General features: G+C 40.1%; 1 protein-coding gene across 1 annotated transcript in view; it reads left to right on the plus strand.

Moving 5' to 3' along the window:
• LOC122564758 (astrotactin-2-like) overlaps positions 1–19787 on the plus strand; it is a 1559828-nt gene that overhangs the window by 612493 nt on the left and 927548 nt on the right. Inside the window, exon 7 of the mRNA XM_043719930.1 lies at positions 19046–19192. Within this exon, the coding sequence (XP_043575865.1) occupies positions 19046–19192 (147 nt within the window). The remainder of the gene's footprint in view (positions 1–19045; positions 19193–19787) is intronic.

Consider the following 19787-nt stretch of genomic DNA (forward strand, 5'->3'; position numbering starts at 1 on the left):
ATTCTATTACGTGCAGCTCGTTACAATCACTACAAGCTTAATGCTGACCATGAAATGGTTGCTAAAAAAAATCCACTTGGCTCATTCCTGCCGTTTGGGTGAAAGAACCTGCCTTCCTGCCATACATGTGACTCCAGACCAATAACAATGTGGTTGATTCTTAACTCCCTTCTGGGCAATTAAGGATGTGCTATAAATGCTGGTCTAGCTAACAACACCAACATCATGGGAATGAATGTTTTTTTTCCAAAAAAAAACTGTTCCCAGTGACCAGGAGTCACAGAATTTAAACATTTAGCAAAAAATTGATGGCTGAAAGGGGATTCTCTTATTATCTGGATAGAGATTGTGGATGTGGACCAATAAATGCTGCCTTTAGCAGTGATGGCCAGATCCTATTGTTGGGAAGTAAGTGTATTGTGTAAGCACATTCAGCAATAACCTATCAAAAGGGAGTTGTACTTAAAACTGAAACTTTTTCAAGGGGATGAAACAGAGGCATGGCATGAACTGGGAGCTCTTTCAAAGAGCCAGCAGAGGCATGATGGACCAAATGGCCTACTTTTGCAATGTACATTTGTGATTATTCCTCACGCTCAGTTTTTGATGTTAAAGGTTGATGTGAGCATTATGCTCCAATGTGAAATATAAACTGTAATGGCTACTTAAGGATCAGCAACCTTTGTCGGTTGTGAAACCCAGTAGAGAGGAATTGTACCTACTGAGATTTAAATATCTCAAAGGTTCAGTTATATCTCGAGGTTTCAGGATGTAGTCTGACCACTTGACCTGTCCATTGCCATGTTATACTGATTTCTCATTCAAAACGGAAAGTGATTCTTTAATTGGATAAATTTTGTACTTAATTAAATATCATTTTCCCTGTGTCTTTTGTTCGTTTGCTCAGAGAACCTGGTCCAAATTGGTTAGGTCAGTATTCATTGTCTGTTCCTAATAGTCCTTGAGAGGTGGTGTGAAGCAGTTTTCTTGAAGCATTGCAGTCCATAGGGAGGTAAACACATCCACAATGCTGTTAGGAAGAGGGTTCCAGTGTTTTGTGCCAGTAACAGGGCAACATAGTTTAAGGTGGACCGATGATGTAGCGGTAGTGTTATGGACTAGTAACCCAGGGAAAAATTTAGGCTAATGTTCAATGGACTTGTGTTCAAATGAACACAGTCTGCCAATTTCTCAGCAACAAACCCAAATAAGCAGACAAAATGCATCCAAAAACCTCAGTCACACTCCCCTACATCAAAGACAGCTCAGAAATGACTGCCAGACTACTCAGACTTCTTGGCATCATGGTAGCCCACAAACCCACCAACACACTAAAACAGCAGCTAATGAACTTCAACGACCCCTTACAGACAACAAGCAAAACTAATGTCACTTACAAAATACCTTGCAAGAATTGTAACAAACACTACATTGGACAAACAGGCAGAAAACTAGCTACCAGGATATAGGAACATGAACTAACCACAAAAAGACATGACCCTCTCTCACTCGTGTCCTTATATATGGATGAGAAAGGACACCATATCAACTGAGACAGCACATCCATCCTAGGGTAAGCTAAACAGAGACATGCATGAGAATTCCTGGAAGCATGGCATTCCAACTGGAAATCTATCAACTTGGACCCAATTTAGCACCCCCTGAGAAAAAGAACAGGAAATAACATCACCACAGGAACTGACATCATCACAAATAATGATATCACCAACCCAAGGAAACCTAAGCACATAAATAGAAAGGGGGCCACTAACACCGTGCTTCTTCCGGAGGCTCACTGATGATGTTACCTAGTGTGGTGACGAAATGTCTGAAAGTGAACTTTACAGCTCAGCGAGCAAACTGACATACATGGTGAATTTGTATTCAGTAAAAATCAGTAATAATGTGGAGCATGAAGCCATTGTTAATTGTTATGAAAACTCATCTGGTTTACTAATATCCTTTTGCAGAAGCAAATCTGTCATCTTGCTTCCACCTTCTACATGTAACTCTTACAGCAACGTTTTGACTCTTAATGGACCTCGGGGCAATTACGGATGAGCAATACATGCTGACTAAATCAGTGACACTCATCTGGTAGCACAGTGTCTCAATGGTTAGCACTGTTGCCTCATATCACCAGGGACCCGGGTTCGATTTCACCCTCGGTTGACTATCTGCGTGGAGTTGTAAGTTCTACCTGTGCCTGCGTGGGTTTCCTCCAGGTGTTCCGGTTTCCTCCCACAGTCCAAAGATGTGCAGGTCAGGTGGATTGGCCCAACAAAATTTCTCATACTGTCCATGAATGTGCAGGCTGAGTGGATTAGCCTTGGGAAATGCAGTAGGATGGGGAAGGTGGGTCGGGGTGGGATGCTCTTCGGAGAGTCGGTGCAGATTTGATGGGCTGAATGGCCTGTTTCTACACTGTAGGGAGTATATGATCACCTCATGAAAATATAAGCTCCAAGTCATCATAAGGGTGTGACTGACGATGTTACTGCTGGTCCTGCTAAGTTATCATACCAAATATCAATAACATTATAACTGGTAAAGAAAAATGTTCAAATACATTTTCTGAATACCCTGTGATTTGTTTCCTGAGTCCTTCACAACTTTGTCTTGGGAATGTCTTTAATTTCTAAAGGCTCTTCTGAAGAGTTGGTAACCTATATAAAAGGAAACAGCTACTGATTAGCTTCGACAGGATGAAGATAAATTCAATAAAGCAGCAAATGATTCAGGAAAACTGGTCTAAAACTATTTTGATTTCAATAATAGATGAGTGTTTGTCACCCAATCTTTACCAAATCCATTCTAAAGATGATTGCTGCTCCATTTCTGCCCACAATCTGTCAGGGTCACTATTTAACTCTGGGTGATGACACAGCTGAAGTCAAGGCTGACACTGTGCTCACTCACAGGCTAACTGCACCAAACAAATCAGTGGTATCTTTCACTGTTTGAATCACAGCAGGATTTAACTGGGTGGAAATCAGAAAAGAGTACATTATTCCTCCGGTCTCCAAGTGAGCAGAATGCTCCCTGATCTGCAAAGCTCTGTGCTATTGGTCTAGATGTAATCCTCTCACCTTCTGTGACTCTCCATTTTTGAGCGAAAATATCAATGTACAGTCTTGATTGTTATTTTGCACTTCACTGCTTATGAAAACGCTTTTGAATGATTGACTGTCTTCACTCTCACTTAAGTGACACCAAGTAACATGCAGCAGATTGATATGAGTATGAACGTGAATAGAAATTTCATTTATGCAAGTTCAGTGGGTCAGTGTGGATGGGAGGGGAGGATCAAAATAATGACCGGATGCTATCCCTTGGGTTGCAGGAGCATTTTCTCTGCCAACTGCCCCATGTCACATCTCACCAGGGTAATACACTGGAAATCAAGCTTTATTATTGTCCAGGTTGTCACAAAATTTAAAGACTTTATAAAAGTGTGCACATTTCCCCAATTTACCTGACTTTCAGACCTAGGTTAACAGACCAGGTTTCTATACTTAACAAGTTAGTATTTACTGCAAATAAGTGGGTCTTACATATGGTAAACCATTATGAACTGTTGACAAATAACTCTAAACCCCTTATAAATTTCTGTTATCAAGTCAATTTGCCATAGTCTTCACAGACCACAGGGCTGCTCTGTCATTAGAGAGACACAATTGGTGGCAATTTACTGTGAGGACCATGACCACATATCAGGCAAGAGGAAGAGGTTAAAAAGTGAGTCCTACATGGCAATCTCAGCTGGTGATAGGAATTGAACCTATACTGATAGGTATCACACTGCTTCACAAACCAACTGAGCTAAACTGATCCCTGACGTTCTGCTATACACGCATACAGATGTACAGAAAAAGAAAATGGGTGTTATGGGTGGAGGAAAAAACTGGGAAAGCAGATCTTTGGGGCCAGTCCACTATGATAATCCTTTTGGCTTGTCAGGTCTTGCTGCTTCTTAATCTTCCTCCTTCATATAACTGCACTTCCACAAAGGAGGCACGGAGCTTAGAAAGTCTCTGACTTACTCATTAAAAGCTGCAATTTAAAGCAACTGGAAAAGGAAAATACACTGAGTTCATTTGGGCTTGAGGTGTTTCCTATTGCAGAAGAAAGAACATCATTTTCCCTTCTGGAGGCTTGATGACTTCTGATGAAACATTCACACTCACAAGCTGTTCAACTTCTGGGAGCCAATCACAGAGTTGTTGACAGGCAGAAGGCATTACTGGCTAGGCCAGCATTTACTGAAAGTGGTGATGGTGAGGTGTTGCCTTGAATGTCTGTGATCCATGTGATGCAGGGATACTCACATGAAGGATTCTACTTCTCAATCTTTCCCCTCACCTGAGGTGTGATGACAACTGGTCGCCATTATTCAGACCAATTAGCTACTTGTTGCCAGCTGAACCTTAGCTCATCTGTAGCTAAACCTCCTGCCGCTGCATTAACAAACAGCATTGTAAACAGCACTTACAATGAGTGTCAATAATCTACTAATAAAGAAGTACTATAAGCCTTTCCACAATCCTTGGTTTTTCAAACCGTCCTTTTCCCATTTCAATCTACAATCAAAAAACAGAAAAATAAGGAAATATAGTATTCACGCTTGTTACCCCTGCAGTTCTTTTAACTTCCAAATTTTCAGGAGAGTGGAGGATGCCTACTGAAAGCAGGTGGCGATCTGGTTAATATTTTGTAATGTCGAGTTTAGGTTAAATAAAACCCAGAGCTTGATACAGGTTTGACTTATCAATGAAACTTGCTCCTGAAAAGATAAAGTCACTATAGTCTTACCAGATCATAGGGCTGCACACTCATTATTAAAGGGTGCTCACTGGTGGTGTTTCAACCAAAGAGTCATCACACCTCAGGTGAGGGGAAAGATTGAGAAGTAGAATCCTTCATGTGAGTGTCCCTGTGCCACATGGATTGCAGTCATTCAATGAGACACCTCCCCATCACCACCTTCAATAAATGCTGGCTGAGCCAGTATCACCCAGATCCTGTGAGTGAGCATGTGAATGAATGAATGATTTTTTTTTAAAAGGAATAAGACAGAACTTTTGGGAGGTCTAGATAGATTGAAAGGAAATTCTGAAGTAGAGTTTTGGAATGAGGTTCTTGAGGTCATCAGTACTCAAGATAATTGCAATGGAGATTGAATCTGCCCCGAAAGACTCCAGAACATTCCTCAAGAGAAATGAATTGCAGTGTGAATTGGAGAATAGTGGTCCCCGTTATTAGAAATGGCAAAAAGAAATGGTGAGGAGTTTCCTCTCCAATCAAGGCTAAATTCCTCTCTGTACAGTATTTGCTGCTGATAAGCTCATTAATGAATGCATCAGCACTAAATAGGGAAGAGAACCAACCTGTGATTTGAGGAGCAGTGAGCATCCAGGGAAGCAAGTTGTGTTAGTGAGGGAGTCATTGAAGACCATCTCCAAGGCCAAACCTGGGCTTTTGGCCTGGGCTTTGATGGGTACATACGCCTTTGCTGAACAAGCCGCGGGCCACGGCTTTTGCCAGGGATTATGCACTTTGACAGACTCTGAGCCTTTCACTGGGACCTTGTATCCTTTTTGTTTACCAGGAATGAGGAAGGTAGAAGAGGGGAATGGGGTGATAGGGAGTCTCCAAGAGAAGTGGGCCAGATGATGAATACAAGAATGGAGTTGGGGAGAGAATGATGGACAGTAACGACAGTGCAGAAGCAAGAGGTTTTAATGAGATCTGGGGAGATGGCAAGGGAGGGAGAGAGAGTCTACAAGGGTTAAAAAGAAGGCTGAAAATGTGCTAGAAAGATGGAGACTGCAAGTGGGAAGAACAATAGAGAACACCAGTCATCAAAGGAGTAACTTGCATCTTCTGTTTTACTAATTTATATGTGCTGGTGTCTGGAAGGTTAATGCCTTCCATATGTTTTGCACCTTTTCTTTTGACTAAGGTTTGATAATTATTGAGAATATTGCTGAATTCTTCTAATCCTGCATTTGCATCAGTACCTGATATGCCAACTCAAAGACAGAAGTGTTGTTGTTGCGTGGTTGCATCACCTTATAAATCAGTTAGTGAGGATGCAAAACCGAAAGATAGGCCATGAAAATCCTAAAGAGCCAATGAGAAAAATTCAGCAAAGCTTTTTCAGAAAAGAGGCCTCTGGTCAGGAAAGACATGTCCCACATGTTCGTAGATGTGGGGTTGCATCCTCTCATAGAATTATGCAGGAGGATGAAGCAGATATGACAATGTTGAGAGGACCAGCAGCAATAAGGGAGTTTCTGGGTTTTGGAACATGAGTGATCATTAAATTTGGGTCTGGAGGTCTCTGTACAGGGAATAGAAACCAATATTTAACATTTAACGAGTATGGCCAAAAACAATGAGCATCTCGGAAGAAATGGCTCATGGAAGAGATGAACTACTCCAAGCTGATTTTGTCATTCCATGCTCCTGCCCTTGCTGTTTGGACTCTTAGACTGCTTCCATGTTCGACATCATTGTTTAAATGGGAAGTGTGCATGCACTTGTTGTTAATTGTCTTCCACAGCAGTAATTAATTAATTTGTTTCTATTTGGTTGCACACAAATGAAATAATTAGTTTCTCTGGAAAAAGAAACACTGGTGACCTAATTAGCTTGTTCTGCCAAACTGAGAACTTTTATAATTAACTTTGTCCCTGAACAATTATAGTCCTCAGCAATAAACCTTTTGAGTACAAAAAAAGATGAATCTGGAAGAAGAATTCAGAATTGCACGAATAGATCAAGATGCATTGCCCCATTAATAGGCACAACTTCGTTTGTTGCTGAAAATGCGACTTCGTTTGTTCCCTGTCATCTTACAATTTCACCAAACTTCCAAACTCTCTTCCTCTGATGGTGACATCTCAATTACTTTTTATTAATTCATGAGGTGTGGTTGGCTCCAATGAGGTCAACATTTATTGTCTATCCCTAACTGCCCTTGAATTGACTGACTTATCAGGCCTTTCCAGAGGTCATTTAAGGGATCATATACATGGATTTGAAGCTACATCCATCCTAGATTAGGAAGAGACGACACATTTCCTTCCTTCAAGCGTATGAGTAAACCAGATTTCTTTCATGACAGTCAACAATAGCTTCATGGTTACTATTACTGAAGCTCACTTCATATTCTAAATGTACCAATTGAATTTAAATCTGGGCTTTGAGGTCCATCTCCCCTTATGCTTCTGACCTCAATTTGTACACTTTCAGTTGCACACCTTATTCCCAGCCCGGCTGTCTTGACTGTTAGGCCGTGATGTTTGTGGCCAGAGTTGCAACCAAAAACAGCTAAAGAACCTGGTGGGCAGCACGGTGGCACAGTGGTTAGCACTGCTGTCTCACAGCACCAGAGACCTGGGTTCAATTCCCGCCTCAGGCGACTGTCTGTATAGAGTTTGGATTAGTGGTGCTGGAAGAGCACAGCAGTTCAGGCAAGGAGCTTCGAAATCGACGTTTCGGGCAAAAGCCCTTCATCAGGAATAAAGGCAGTGAGCCTGGAACGTGGAGAGATAAGGTAGAGGAGGGTGGGGGAGGGGATGAAGGTGATAGGTCAGGGAGGAGAGGGTGGAGTGGATAGGTGGAAATGGAGATAGGCAGGTAGGACAAGTCCGGACAAGTCATGGGGACAGTGCTGAGCTGGAAGTTTAGAGGTAGGGTGAGGTGGGGGAAGGGGAAATGAGGAAACTGTTGAAATCCACATTGATGCCCTGGGGTTGAAGTGTTCCGAGGTAGAAGATGCGAGTTTGTTTCACGACATGGTTGAAGAGCTTCAGGGCATGACCTGGGAGTTGCAGTGGGAGAGGGCCTCCCTGAGATTCTTGTAGAGAGAGGAGGAAAACTTCTTCAAGGCAGGCATCCTTGCAAGAGGATTTGCAGTAGGGTTAAAATCAACAAGGTAAAAACAATGACTGCAGATGCTGGAAACCAGATTCTGGATTAGTGGTGCTGGAAGAGCACAGCAGTTCAGGCAGCATCCAAGGAGCGTGTGTAGAGTTTGCACATTCTCCCCGTGTCTGCGTGGGTTTGCTCCGGTTTCCTCCCACACTCCAAAAATGTGCAGGTTAGGTGAATTGGCCATGCTAAATTGCCCATAGTGTTTGGGGTAGGGGTAAATGTAGGGGAATGGGTCTGGGTGGGTTATGCGTCAGTGTGGACTTGTTGGGCCGAAGGGCATGTTCCCACACTGTGAGTAATCTAATCTAAAAAAAAAGCCAAAATACAGTGGATGTTGGAAATCTGAAACAAACAAAGAATGCTGGAGAAACGTAGCGGCTTTGGCAGCACCTGTTGAGAGAGTAACAGAGCTAACATTTTGAGTCTGGTATGACTTCTTCAGAAGTAGCAAGTGTTGGAAAGAGGGGGAGGAACAAGAGGGATGGTGGTATAGGGGCCAGTACTAAAGATGAAGGGAGTTATTAATAGTGAAGAATGAAATTAAAAAATTGAGAAAAGGAATAAATTGAGGTGTGAGAGGAAGAATATTTCAACTAAGTACAAAGTAAACAAGATACAAACACAACACAGCTGTGAGGGAGGAATGGAAGAGATTGGAAGAGAAATGGAGAGAATAACGATGGATTTCTGAAGTTGTTGAATTCAATCTTGTGCTGAAGTGGAAAATGAGATATTGTTCCTCGAATTTGTATAATGTTTCATTGGAACGTTGCAGTAGACCTAAGATAGAAATATTTGGATGGGAGCAAGGAGTTTGATTAAAATGGTAAGCAGCTGGGAGGTTCGGATCATTCCTCCAGCCAGAATAGAGGTGTTCTGCAAAATGGTCACGCAGTCTGGGTTTGGTCTTGTGAATCGAAAGGAGACCGTAACATAATCAAAACTCTGACCTGGGATGTTAATGACCTGCAGGATGTAATGGCAGAATCTCACTAATACGTGTGTTTCCCCATCGAGTTCCCGGTCAAATGGACTGTGTAGTCAGTGGGTATGAGGATATGGCCGTAGAGACTGACCCCACTAATTAGGAAATCTGAAAACTCCATTAAGTTTATTACATTTTCTTTGACTTTACTTACTTTAGATTTTCCATAACAGCTTAAGATATTTTTAGTTTTGACTTCTACATACTAAACTGTCTTGATGGAATGAATCTTTCTTGTGAGTTCAACCTGATTGTGGCTCTTGGCCATGCAGTTCTCTGGTAGAATAAACTGTAGTAGAAGCAGCAATTATCTTAGCAGCTAGTTATTTTGTCATTTATCTTAGATCACATGATTTCTTGGAAAGGCTTTCTTTAGCTCACTATTCCAGATAACATTCTGATTCTCTCTTCAAAAACAAAACATTCACAGCGCTCAAAGACTGAATTCCCTCTATTTTTGTTATTTTCTGTGTGGACTTTCAGAAGTCATGCTTGTCAGTGACTTGTGAAACTAGAACTCAGTGCTAGGTGTGGCACCTTAAACCAATTGGCATACACAAACAGTGGCTGCAGAAATTTGAGGGTATTTAGCTGGAAAATATTGTAATACTCCATCAAAACTTTAAGAATGTCTGCAATATCCTATCTGGTTACTGGAGAGTCAATTTTGAATTTACAATTTCTAATTAATTCTTGAGTAGATCTGATATTTTTATTTGACTACCTGTTTCTTTCAACACTATAAATAGACATCTACCCTGACTATCATCCCTTCCATAGCATTTGTTCCACAAATTAATATGATGCCACTGATCTTTTTTTACCTCCTCTCGGGAGCCCTAAATGTATAATTCACATCATCGAGTTTGTTTATGATTTGATAAGGTTCAGTGAACTTGTATTTTATTGGTTCTCCAGAGACCAGCGTCAACACTAATACTTAACAGAAACAAAATTCTACGCTTTGAGCTTTGAATCCACTCTAATTTTCATTATCTGTTGAGCACCTCTTGGTCGGCTGTCACATTTTGGCTAGTTTTTCTTTGAAACCTGACACAGAGGTTTGCAGCATTCTTGCTGAGATTTTGTTTATAAACCTCTCCTTTATTAATTCAAGGGGACCTTTTACCACATGTCTGTGTTTCAGTCATAAATTACTGAATCCTGTGGTCTCATTAGGGGTATTCTTAATGCTAAACAATAAGAAGGCAATTCCTTCTTCCCAATCACTTTGAACATTGTTAACAGTTAGCTCCAATCATGGTCTTTAAAGTTGGATAGCACCTTTCCAGTATTCCCTGAGATTGTGGACAATAAGCCAAAGACATATCTGGTTGTATTCCCAAACTATTCGTTATTTTTTTAAGTATTTGTGATATTAAAATTGAACTTTGATCTGGTTGTATTTCATTAAGTAACCCAAATCTTGTAAAATAAAAATGGATTAATGTTTTCACTTCGATTTTTGCCATAATTTTCTATCCAGGCACTATTTCAGGAATTCTTGTGAAAGCATCCATGATTGTACAATGTATCATAGTAACATACCATTAATCTTTGAGAATTTGTATTCTAAATTTGAGGTAAATAGATTTTGGTTTTCAAATTTTGTCTTTTAAACTAATGTTGGAAGTTCATCAAGCTAAAATACCATTTCCAAGAAAGTGTGTGACTTAAGTTAAATGACTCGGTCAGCTATCTGGGGAGTTAAAGTTGAATATATGTGATAAATGTATTTTTACAATTATTTTAACATTCCACTAAGGGATCTTACTTGCATTGGGGGTCTGAAATTTACTTTCATCTCCTCAGAATATGATTTTACTTTCTCTTTGTGCCTTTAGTTAATCTCTGTTGGGTCATTACCAGATTTTTAAATAATTTTATCTGTTCTGTGCTGACTTGAGTGATTATTGAGGAACTTAGAATTGCTGTAGCTGCTGCAGCTTACTTATTGTTCTCTGCTGTTTGTGCAGAGGCTGACAGTTCAGTGTGCTATTAAGTTACTTATTATTTTCTGCTTAGAGATTTCTTTTCCTCTGTTTCTTCGTGTATCATTGTGTCTTTCATAAACCTAAATTATCATTTAGGCTAACTGCACTGCTGTTCACCAGATTGAAAAGGACAGGTAAGTTAACCTTCAGGTGCCAATCCCTGAAAATGTTGTATGTTGCCGATGCCAACATTTATAAATATTAGTTCTTCTGTCAGAAACTATCTCAAACATCTTGACTTTATTGCCTTCTTCTTGCTGGTATTATTGATTCAACATAGGTGAGGATGCCAACTGATCATTTTGACAGAAGGCAGACTTTGTCTTAGTTAAGCAGCAAACTTTTTTCTTATTATTTAATAGATAGTAACATTAGATACATTATCGCTTCCTATGAGACATCCAGGATCAAAGCAAGATATAACAGCGATTACATGGCAAACTGATATGACATTGGTTAGCTTCTCCCAGGATCAGTCCTTTATATCCTGATGGATATAAAGCTGATCTTGTAACGTTAACCCTTTTAGGTGCTAACTGTCTTTCCAATTTGGAGTAGCATTTTATGATTTCTCAGCAGCTACCTTTTTTAAAACAGCTTTGTTTCAATTGCTGTTTGAGAGACAATTCGCAGAGCAGTTGCTTGCCAGATCATTCTTGCAGCTGAAGGCCAAGCACTAAAGTTGTTGGAAATGTAGAATGCATCATAAAAAACCTTTTTATAACAACAATTCTTGCCCAGTGATTGTGGTTTACATTATAAACATCACTGTTTGGCAGAGGAATGGCCAAGTGGTATTAAAACTGAATGGTTAATCTGAAGACCCAGGTCACATTTCGGTGGACCTGGGTTCAAATCCAACCATGGCAGATGGTGGAATTTGAATTCCATAATTAAGAGTCTACTGATGACTATGGCCCTCAGGGAACTCATATTCTGTGAGGTCCAGATGGCTGATCTTATTACAAGTTTAATGCTGACTATGAACTGGCTGTTGGAAAAACCCATCTGGTTCACTAATCTCCTTTAGAGAAGGAAACTGCCATCCTTACCTGGTCTGACCTACATGTGACTCCAGACCCAAAGCAATGCGGTTGCCTCTTTACTGCCCTCCGCTGGGCAATTAGGGATGGGCAATAAATGCTGGTCTAGCCAGTGATGCCTTCATGGGAATGAAGTAAATAAAAGGAGGAAAATGAAAAAGAATAAAAACAACTAGTCTGGATACTGTGTGGAGTTTAGACTTTACAAATTAGAAATAGTAAACTCTTGTTTGTAATTTAGCACTTCATGGATGGCTTAATGGTTATAATCTAGAGAATTGAGATCCCAGGGTTTTCAAAGTAAAATGGCCAGATGGTCAGCAGGGGTTGTTCCTGTAAAACAAAACTGATTGTTCAAATCACGGAAAGAATAAAGGTGAGATGTTATCTGTGTAACCATTTAGCATCCTCACAAACACAAATAAAATTGCTCCTCTTGTTTTCCTTCTCTGAAGCCAGATCTTTGCTGGCTTCTGCACATTTCTTCCTGTTCTCTCTATTATTCCACATTGACGTGTTACATGCAAGTCAAACAGATGCAATTCAGGAGATTTGCTGCCAGGTTACAGAACGATTAGCAATAATTTGAGGTAGAATTAAGCCCAGAAGAGAGGTAGATCCCAGCCAAAGCTCATAGCTTGCTGCCTTCCGGAATGGTTAAAGGTCACAGCTTAATGTCAGCTTGCTTCAAGTTTTCTTTGCTCTGATTTCCCATTCGGTCAGTTGTTAATCTTGGTGTTGTCATCTAGAAGAAGGCAACAAAAAGGAACCAGTCTCAGTCTTCCATGTCAGTCAATGAGACATGCAGTAGGTATCTGAAACTAACAGGCTAACAAGTTCTATCAACTTCAATCTCAGTGCAATATTTGATGGCAACAGAGTTCTAACTGAGGTACTGCAATAGTTCTCTGTACCACTTGATTTGGAGTGGAATTCAGCCAGTATTTCCCACCTCAGAGATTTGAGCATGTAATCTAGGCTGGCATCTAAGAAGACGGAACATCAGGGATCCTGTTGCTCAGATGAGACAATTAACTGAGGCCCCTCTGCCTTCCCAAGTGGATGTTAAAGATCACAAGGCATCAATTGAACAGAGGAATCTCTGCTCATAGTTATCCCTCACCCACCCTCAACCAAGAATGCCATTATTTTCTCATTATCTTGATGCATCTTTCCGAAACTTGTTGTGTCCATGTTGGCTGTCACGTTTCCCTGAAGTGAAACAAAAATGTACTTCTAAAGTTTCCTTGTCGACTGTAATTTTGTTTTGGCTGATAGCTGCTACTTGTCTGCAAGTTGATTCTTATTTTTTCCCTTGCAAACGGGATGGCAAGCACTTGCCTCAGAGGAATTTAGCAAACAATGTTTTTATTGCTTTGTGTAATAGAAAGTGGGCAACAACAGGCAAATGCCATTTTACACACTCTCTCCTTTCCTTTACATATGTGCTCTTTCTGCTGAGGATGCAATGAAGGTATGTAGCTCATCTCGTTGGAGACCCACAGTTTAATAACTGTATCCTGTAGCCTGCAAACATTCAAGACGCCTTTGAGTCTGGCATTGGTCTGATTTAATTTGATTATATTTGTACAAATACCAACAATTGCAGTGGGTGGGTGCCCTCAGTCAAACCCAGTTCAATAAGGTCTTGCTGATCCAATCTAAGTGGTTTCCTTTTCTGATAAGCAGGATTAAAAATGCATTAAGATACAAGTGGATTTATTTTTTAATGCCTCACTGTCAGAGATATTGGACTCTTTTAAATACGGTATCCTTATTTGAATCGCTGTGTTCAAACTGCTGTTGGTTTCTTTTTAATTTTAAAAGAAACCTGATTCCTTTCCCCAATACAGTTATGTCACAGTAATGTACTCACATTGATGTTTCATGTTTGTAGAGAAAGTATCGGTGTAATGTGATTAAGTGTACACATTTAGTCAGCAATTTTCATCCCATTATTTAATGTGGGGGGTTGGTAAATGGAACTTAAATCGTTTGAAAAGAATGTGTTTTACAAAGAACAAAGAACAGCATAGCACAGGAATAGGCCTTTCGGCCCAACAAGACTACAACAACACACAAAGCATTTCTAAACTAAAACCCTTTTACCACTACATGGTTTGCATCCCTTTATTCCCTGTGTATTCATATATCTGTCAAGATATGTCTTATATGTTGCTATTGTGTCTTCTGGCAGCACATTCCAGATTTTTACCACTCTCTGCATTTTAAAAAAACCTGCTTCTCTCATCTGCTTTAAACTTGTCCCCTTTTACATTAAACCTATGCCTCCTAGTAATTGACGTTTTTACTCTGGGCAAAATAAATGACTATCCAATCTATTCACACGTCATGATTCTGTAAATTTCTGTCAGGTTGCCCCTAAACCTTACAAGTTCAAGTGAAAACAAACCAAGTTTATCCAATCTTTCCTCATAGCTAATACTCTCCAAAACAGACAACATCCTGGTAAACTGTTTCTGTACCCTCTTCAAAATCTTCACATCCTTCTGGTGATGTGGTGACCAGAACTGTGCACCACATTCCAATTGTGGCCTAACTAAAGTTCTATGTAGCTGCAACATGACTTGCCGATTTTCATACTCTGTGTTCTGACCAATGAAGGCAAGCATGCCATATGCCTTCTTGACCATCTGATGCACTTATATTGTGGATCTGTATACCTGAACCCCTATGAAAGTTGATGCTACTAAGAGGTTCTTTCACTTATTTCTCTTGGCATTAAATCTCCCAAAATGCATCAACTAACATTCCTCTGTATTACATTCTATCTGCCATTTCTCCTGCCAGGTCTCTAGCCTACCTATATCCTGCTGTATCCTCCGGCAATCCTCCTCAGTACTCCCACCTCCCCCAAATTTTGTGTCATCTGCAAATTTACTAATCAGGCCATCCAAAATGCACCTCCAAATCATGGGTCCCAGCACTGATCCCTGCAGAACACTACTGGTGACAGATCTCCAAATTAAAAAAAAAATCCACTGCTATTCTCTTCCTTCTATGCTAAGCTAGTTCTGCATCCATTTTATCAGCTCATGATGGATTCCATGTGACTTCATCTTTTGTAACAGCCTGTCATGAGGAACCTTGCAAAAGGTCTTGTTAAAATCCATAGAGACAACATCTACCACCTTGCCCTCAATCATCTTTGTTAATTCCTCAAAAAACGTAATCAAGTTTGTGAGACGTGACCTTCCATGCTCAAAGCCATGCAGCCTATCACTAATAAGTCCATATTTTCCCAAATATGAATAAGTTCTATCCCCAAGAATTTTTTACAATAATTTCCCTGTTACTGACATAAGGCTCACCAACTTGTAATGCTCGAAATGTCGATTCTCCTGCTCCTCGGATTCTGCCTGACCTGCTGTGTGCTTTTCCAGCACCACATTCTTCGACTCTGCAGTCCTCACTTTCTCCTACTAGTTAATATGCTTGATAAAACTGCAGATAATCATTCAGAGATATTTAACCCTGAAGTGCAATTAATTAAAATTTTAAAATGTAGCAATATCAGGGCAGATGATGTGTTGCAGCTGTAACATGTGGGTCCTGGTTGACGTCTGTATGATCCATGATGGCTTCACCTGTAATCAGTATCTGCAGCTCAAAGAACCTCACAGTTGGTAAGCTGGCATCTGAAGTTTGGTCATTGGAGAGGGAAAACTCTACCTAGAAACTACCTACATCATTCCAGGAGACAGTAACATGCATTAGGTTTGATTGCAAATGAAACAGTCATGATAGTCCTGCAGTTAGGAATAGAGAAGCCTTCATCCTTACAATTTTAAAATCAGTTGAACATCCTTACAGCATGTGTGGATGAGAGCTGGAGGGAGGATGGACAAATTGCCTTGGTACTTTGATATAGATGGTCATTGATTGAAGTGGGGTGAGCTAAAACAAATGACAGTTTGCTTGGGGAAACGTTCTTCTCCATAGCAAGGACCATATAATGTGAAGAGTGTGGTACCCTCTGAGGGAGCATGAGGAGCTGGAGACTAGAATTAAAAAGTAGAACAAAGGTATTCAACTCTGGATTACCACCTGAGCCACAATCAGTTTAGAAGAAGGTAGTTAGGGTAAGAGTTGAATGTAGAGCTGAAACATCTATGTGGGAGAAATGGATTTTAATTCATGGAATGCTGCTACCAGTAGTGGAGATAGAGGGAACTGTGTCAATGGGTCAGCCTTCATCTAACCTGGACTGTGATCAGTGTTGTGATGAATCATGTAACTAGGGCTGCAGAGAGTGCTTTAAATTAAATAGTGGGAGGTAGGGTTCATGAGAAGAGAAATTCGGAAATTTAAAGAGCCACGCACAATAGTGATAAAGGTAAAGCCAACCAGCGTGTGACAGCAAGTGTAAAAGCAAATAAACTCAGAATAAGGAAAATGGTTTCTAAAATATACTGAATTGAAGACCCTTCATCTGATGCACGCAGACTTTAAAATAAGGTGTTCTTGTTGCAAAGTATCTGTCCAATGTTCCTAGGGTACATGATCCACCTGCAAAGGAATGGAGAAAATGAAAAAAAAACAAAGTCCACTCTAACAGGAGCCAGACACTGAAAAATATGGAAAAATGAATTGAAATTGGATGAGAGGATTGAGGGAATCTAAGGTCTAGGGAGAGAAAAAGAGGAATAGTGCTTACTTGGAGGTGACGGAAAGATTAACAAGTTTGAGCCAATGGAGTTGAGAGAAAGTAAGTGGACATGCACAAGGAATGGCAAAGTGGACCCCGAAATGAGAATTATTGATTTGTAGAAAAGAAAACACGACCAAAAGGCACTCAAACATGACCATCTTACATGACCCACAATACCTGACATAAAATGTAGCAGTGAAATAAAACCAATTCAATAAAACATTAGTGGAGCTGACAAGACTGTAGAAATTATGGCTATGGCATTTAGGGCTTGTAAGTCATAAACTGATTCCAATGCATGGAACAATTTATGTTTAAGAGTCATTTATATCAACATTTTATATCAACAATTAAGCTACAATGAGTGATCACTGTTCCTCCTGCTCCAACATCCAAGCTGTATTTAAGAAACCAACACAAAGATTTCTCATTCACTTGCTGCATTACAGCCATACTTCACTGCTCTCTGATCAATCAGAACTTGATCCAATTTGCTTCTGAATGCTTTAACTGAGAATCAACTGTACTCAGTTGCTATCAATTCCACATGTCAATGATTCTAAATACAGAAGTTTCATAGCATAAGCTGATTTGGATTCTTCTTTAGCCATTGATTCCAGGATCTTGGGCAGATTTATTTTCATCACCCACTCCAGGGGATGGCAAGGAAGGCAGTGAGAAGGGAAAATGTTGGAATGAATTTGACCTTGAGAGATACTCACCCAATCTTGCCTCCTGAGCAATTAAGTGCCGTGCAAGAATGTCCTGTAGGAACCTTTTTGACTTGCCAGCACTCAAGGTGCTAAAATGGTTAATTAATGGTCACTTAAAGACGCCAACTTGCAACCAGCCCATTTACCTACCTTCCTAGCATACAAAAAAAGACTGATTTCCCAGGTGGGGATTCAGGTTTACCTAGGTTGTCTCTATTTATCTCAGCCTTGAGCCAATGAGAGACTGGGATGCAGGCAAGAGGGTGATAACTGAAAGCCGTTTCCTGGCCTCTATCCAATTCCCTTAACCCAGCTTTCCTAGTGAGACCCAGAAGAAAAGGAATTGCCTTTTGGTTTTAGATTCTCTAGGCCTAGAAGCTAAGATGACGCCTCTAGCAATGATCGCTCAGACCCAGAAGCTGCCTTCTCTGATTGGCCAGCAAAACTTCTGGCAAGGCAAAACTATAGTGATGCACCAATAAGCCCATTGGTAGCAAGCGATTAGAGCTTAATCCAATGTATTTTTTCAGTGAGCATGCCTGCCTCCACACTTGGCTACAAAGTGGAAAACCTTAGCTGTACAGTCATTTGCAGCAGTGAAAGAGGGCATTCATCCCATCGAGTGTTTGTTAGCTCACCTTCAAGCCACAATTTATGTTCCCCAGCCCCACTCAAGTCGCACAATCTCCAGATATGCTTTGTTTCCAAATGATTTTTCTTTTCAGATCATGGATTGTTTTTGCATCTGACACCCTAATGGACAGCAAGTTCCAGGTCATAGCACTGCCTGCCTAAAAATGTCCTTCTTCACATGTTCCCTTCATCTCTTACCCATAGTGATAAATCGATATTCCTTTGTCTTTTGATGTCAGATAATGGGAAGAGTATTTACTTCTCTTTTATATCTAAGCCTGCCTTAACCTTGTAAACCCAAATTTCTCCTCATTCTTCTTTGCTCCAAAACACATAAGATACAGTAAATAAGGTCGAGCAAATCGTTTCCACCTCAATAATCTAATTTTGTAATGTCACAGATTTCATTAAATTTCAGAGCATCCTTTTTTAAAAAATGAATGGCTATTATATCTTGATGTAATACAAACAGTGTGTACAAAGTTAGCTTGATCCTTTAATCTGAGAATACCTCTATTTTAAGCAAGTCGTTGACTTGACAGCCTATTGATTCGGTCGCTGCAATGAAATACTCCTTTTCCATGCATGAACTGGAAACTCTTCATGTCCTATTTTGGTTTAAATCCTCTGGCAGTGATCAGTCGGGAAATTACACTGTGACTTTGTACTGTGGGGAAAATACATGTTTTTGAAATATTTCGTGTGAACAGGAACTGTGCTTTAATATCGATCATCTATTTGCATGCCGTTTTGGAATCATTTATCATTTAAACGTTTCCAATGTAAAAGTAGTACTTTTAAATGTGTGTAAAAGTTTTCGTTCTGAGATTGTGGATTGAATCCATATTTCACTCTGTGTTGTGGCAATGAGTAATTCTCGAATAACAGTGGTTTGGATAATGTTTAATGCAGTGTTTAGAGTTCTAAGCGAATGGGAAAAGAAAAATAAATCGTGACAGAGGAGCCGAAATCTGAGCCCTGCTGTGCAGAGTCTGACAGTGTTGAGGTATAATAAAGGATATGGCTGAGAATAGTCTTTTGAAAACAACTGCTTTGTTTCCTAGGTTCTCCCAGGAGCCCTTTGAATAGAACTGCCCTCACTTTAATCACGGTGTGCAGCTGTGTCCTAACTGTGGTATATGGAGGCCACTTGACATGCCCCCTGATGGTAAAGGTGACCTTACATGTCCCTGAACACTTCATTGCTGATGGTGAGTTTTTTTTCCCCCTTGTGAGTACTCACAGGAGACAGAAAGACTTCTTGTTGATGTTCATTTCTTTGTACTATTTGATTGGTGTGAATTTCCTGTGTGTTACAATCCAAGGAAGTTGCTCAGAACCAGCTGTGGTCTGTACCTTGTTTCTATCCAAGCCATTTTTCTCTCTATCCAGTACAGTAGAGAAAGCAAACATTAGAACATGCCAGAAGATAGGAAAACTTTATGCTGCTGTGAAATGTATTTGTCAAAATTAATTGTACTCCGGCTTGTTCATGAGGTATTTCTGCTCAGTTAGTTGGTTTTGCTAGCAATTCATCTAAAATTGGCATAATCACAGTGAGACAGGACAGCATTTTACTGATGAATTGTCTTCACAAACTTTTATGCTAGTTTTAAAATCATTGACTGAGAACTGGGACCGACCCAATAAAGGTGGCCATGGACCAAGTAATAATTAGTTGTCACTGACCATTTCCACAAGGTTTGTTTCTCTGTAGGTCTTTAAGTGTGTCAGTAATTAAACTCTTTCTTCTGGGAAGAGGGACATTAGCAACAAAGTTTTATGTATATTTTTAATTCATTCTTT

The sequence above is a fragment of the Chiloscyllium plagiosum genome, chromosome 30 (genome assembly GCF_004010195.1).
Source record: "Chiloscyllium plagiosum isolate BGI_BamShark_2017 chromosome 30, ASM401019v2, whole genome shotgun sequence".
Classification (NCBI taxonomy): domain Eukaryota; kingdom Metazoa; phylum Chordata; class Chondrichthyes; order Orectolobiformes; family Hemiscylliidae; genus Chiloscyllium; species Chiloscyllium plagiosum.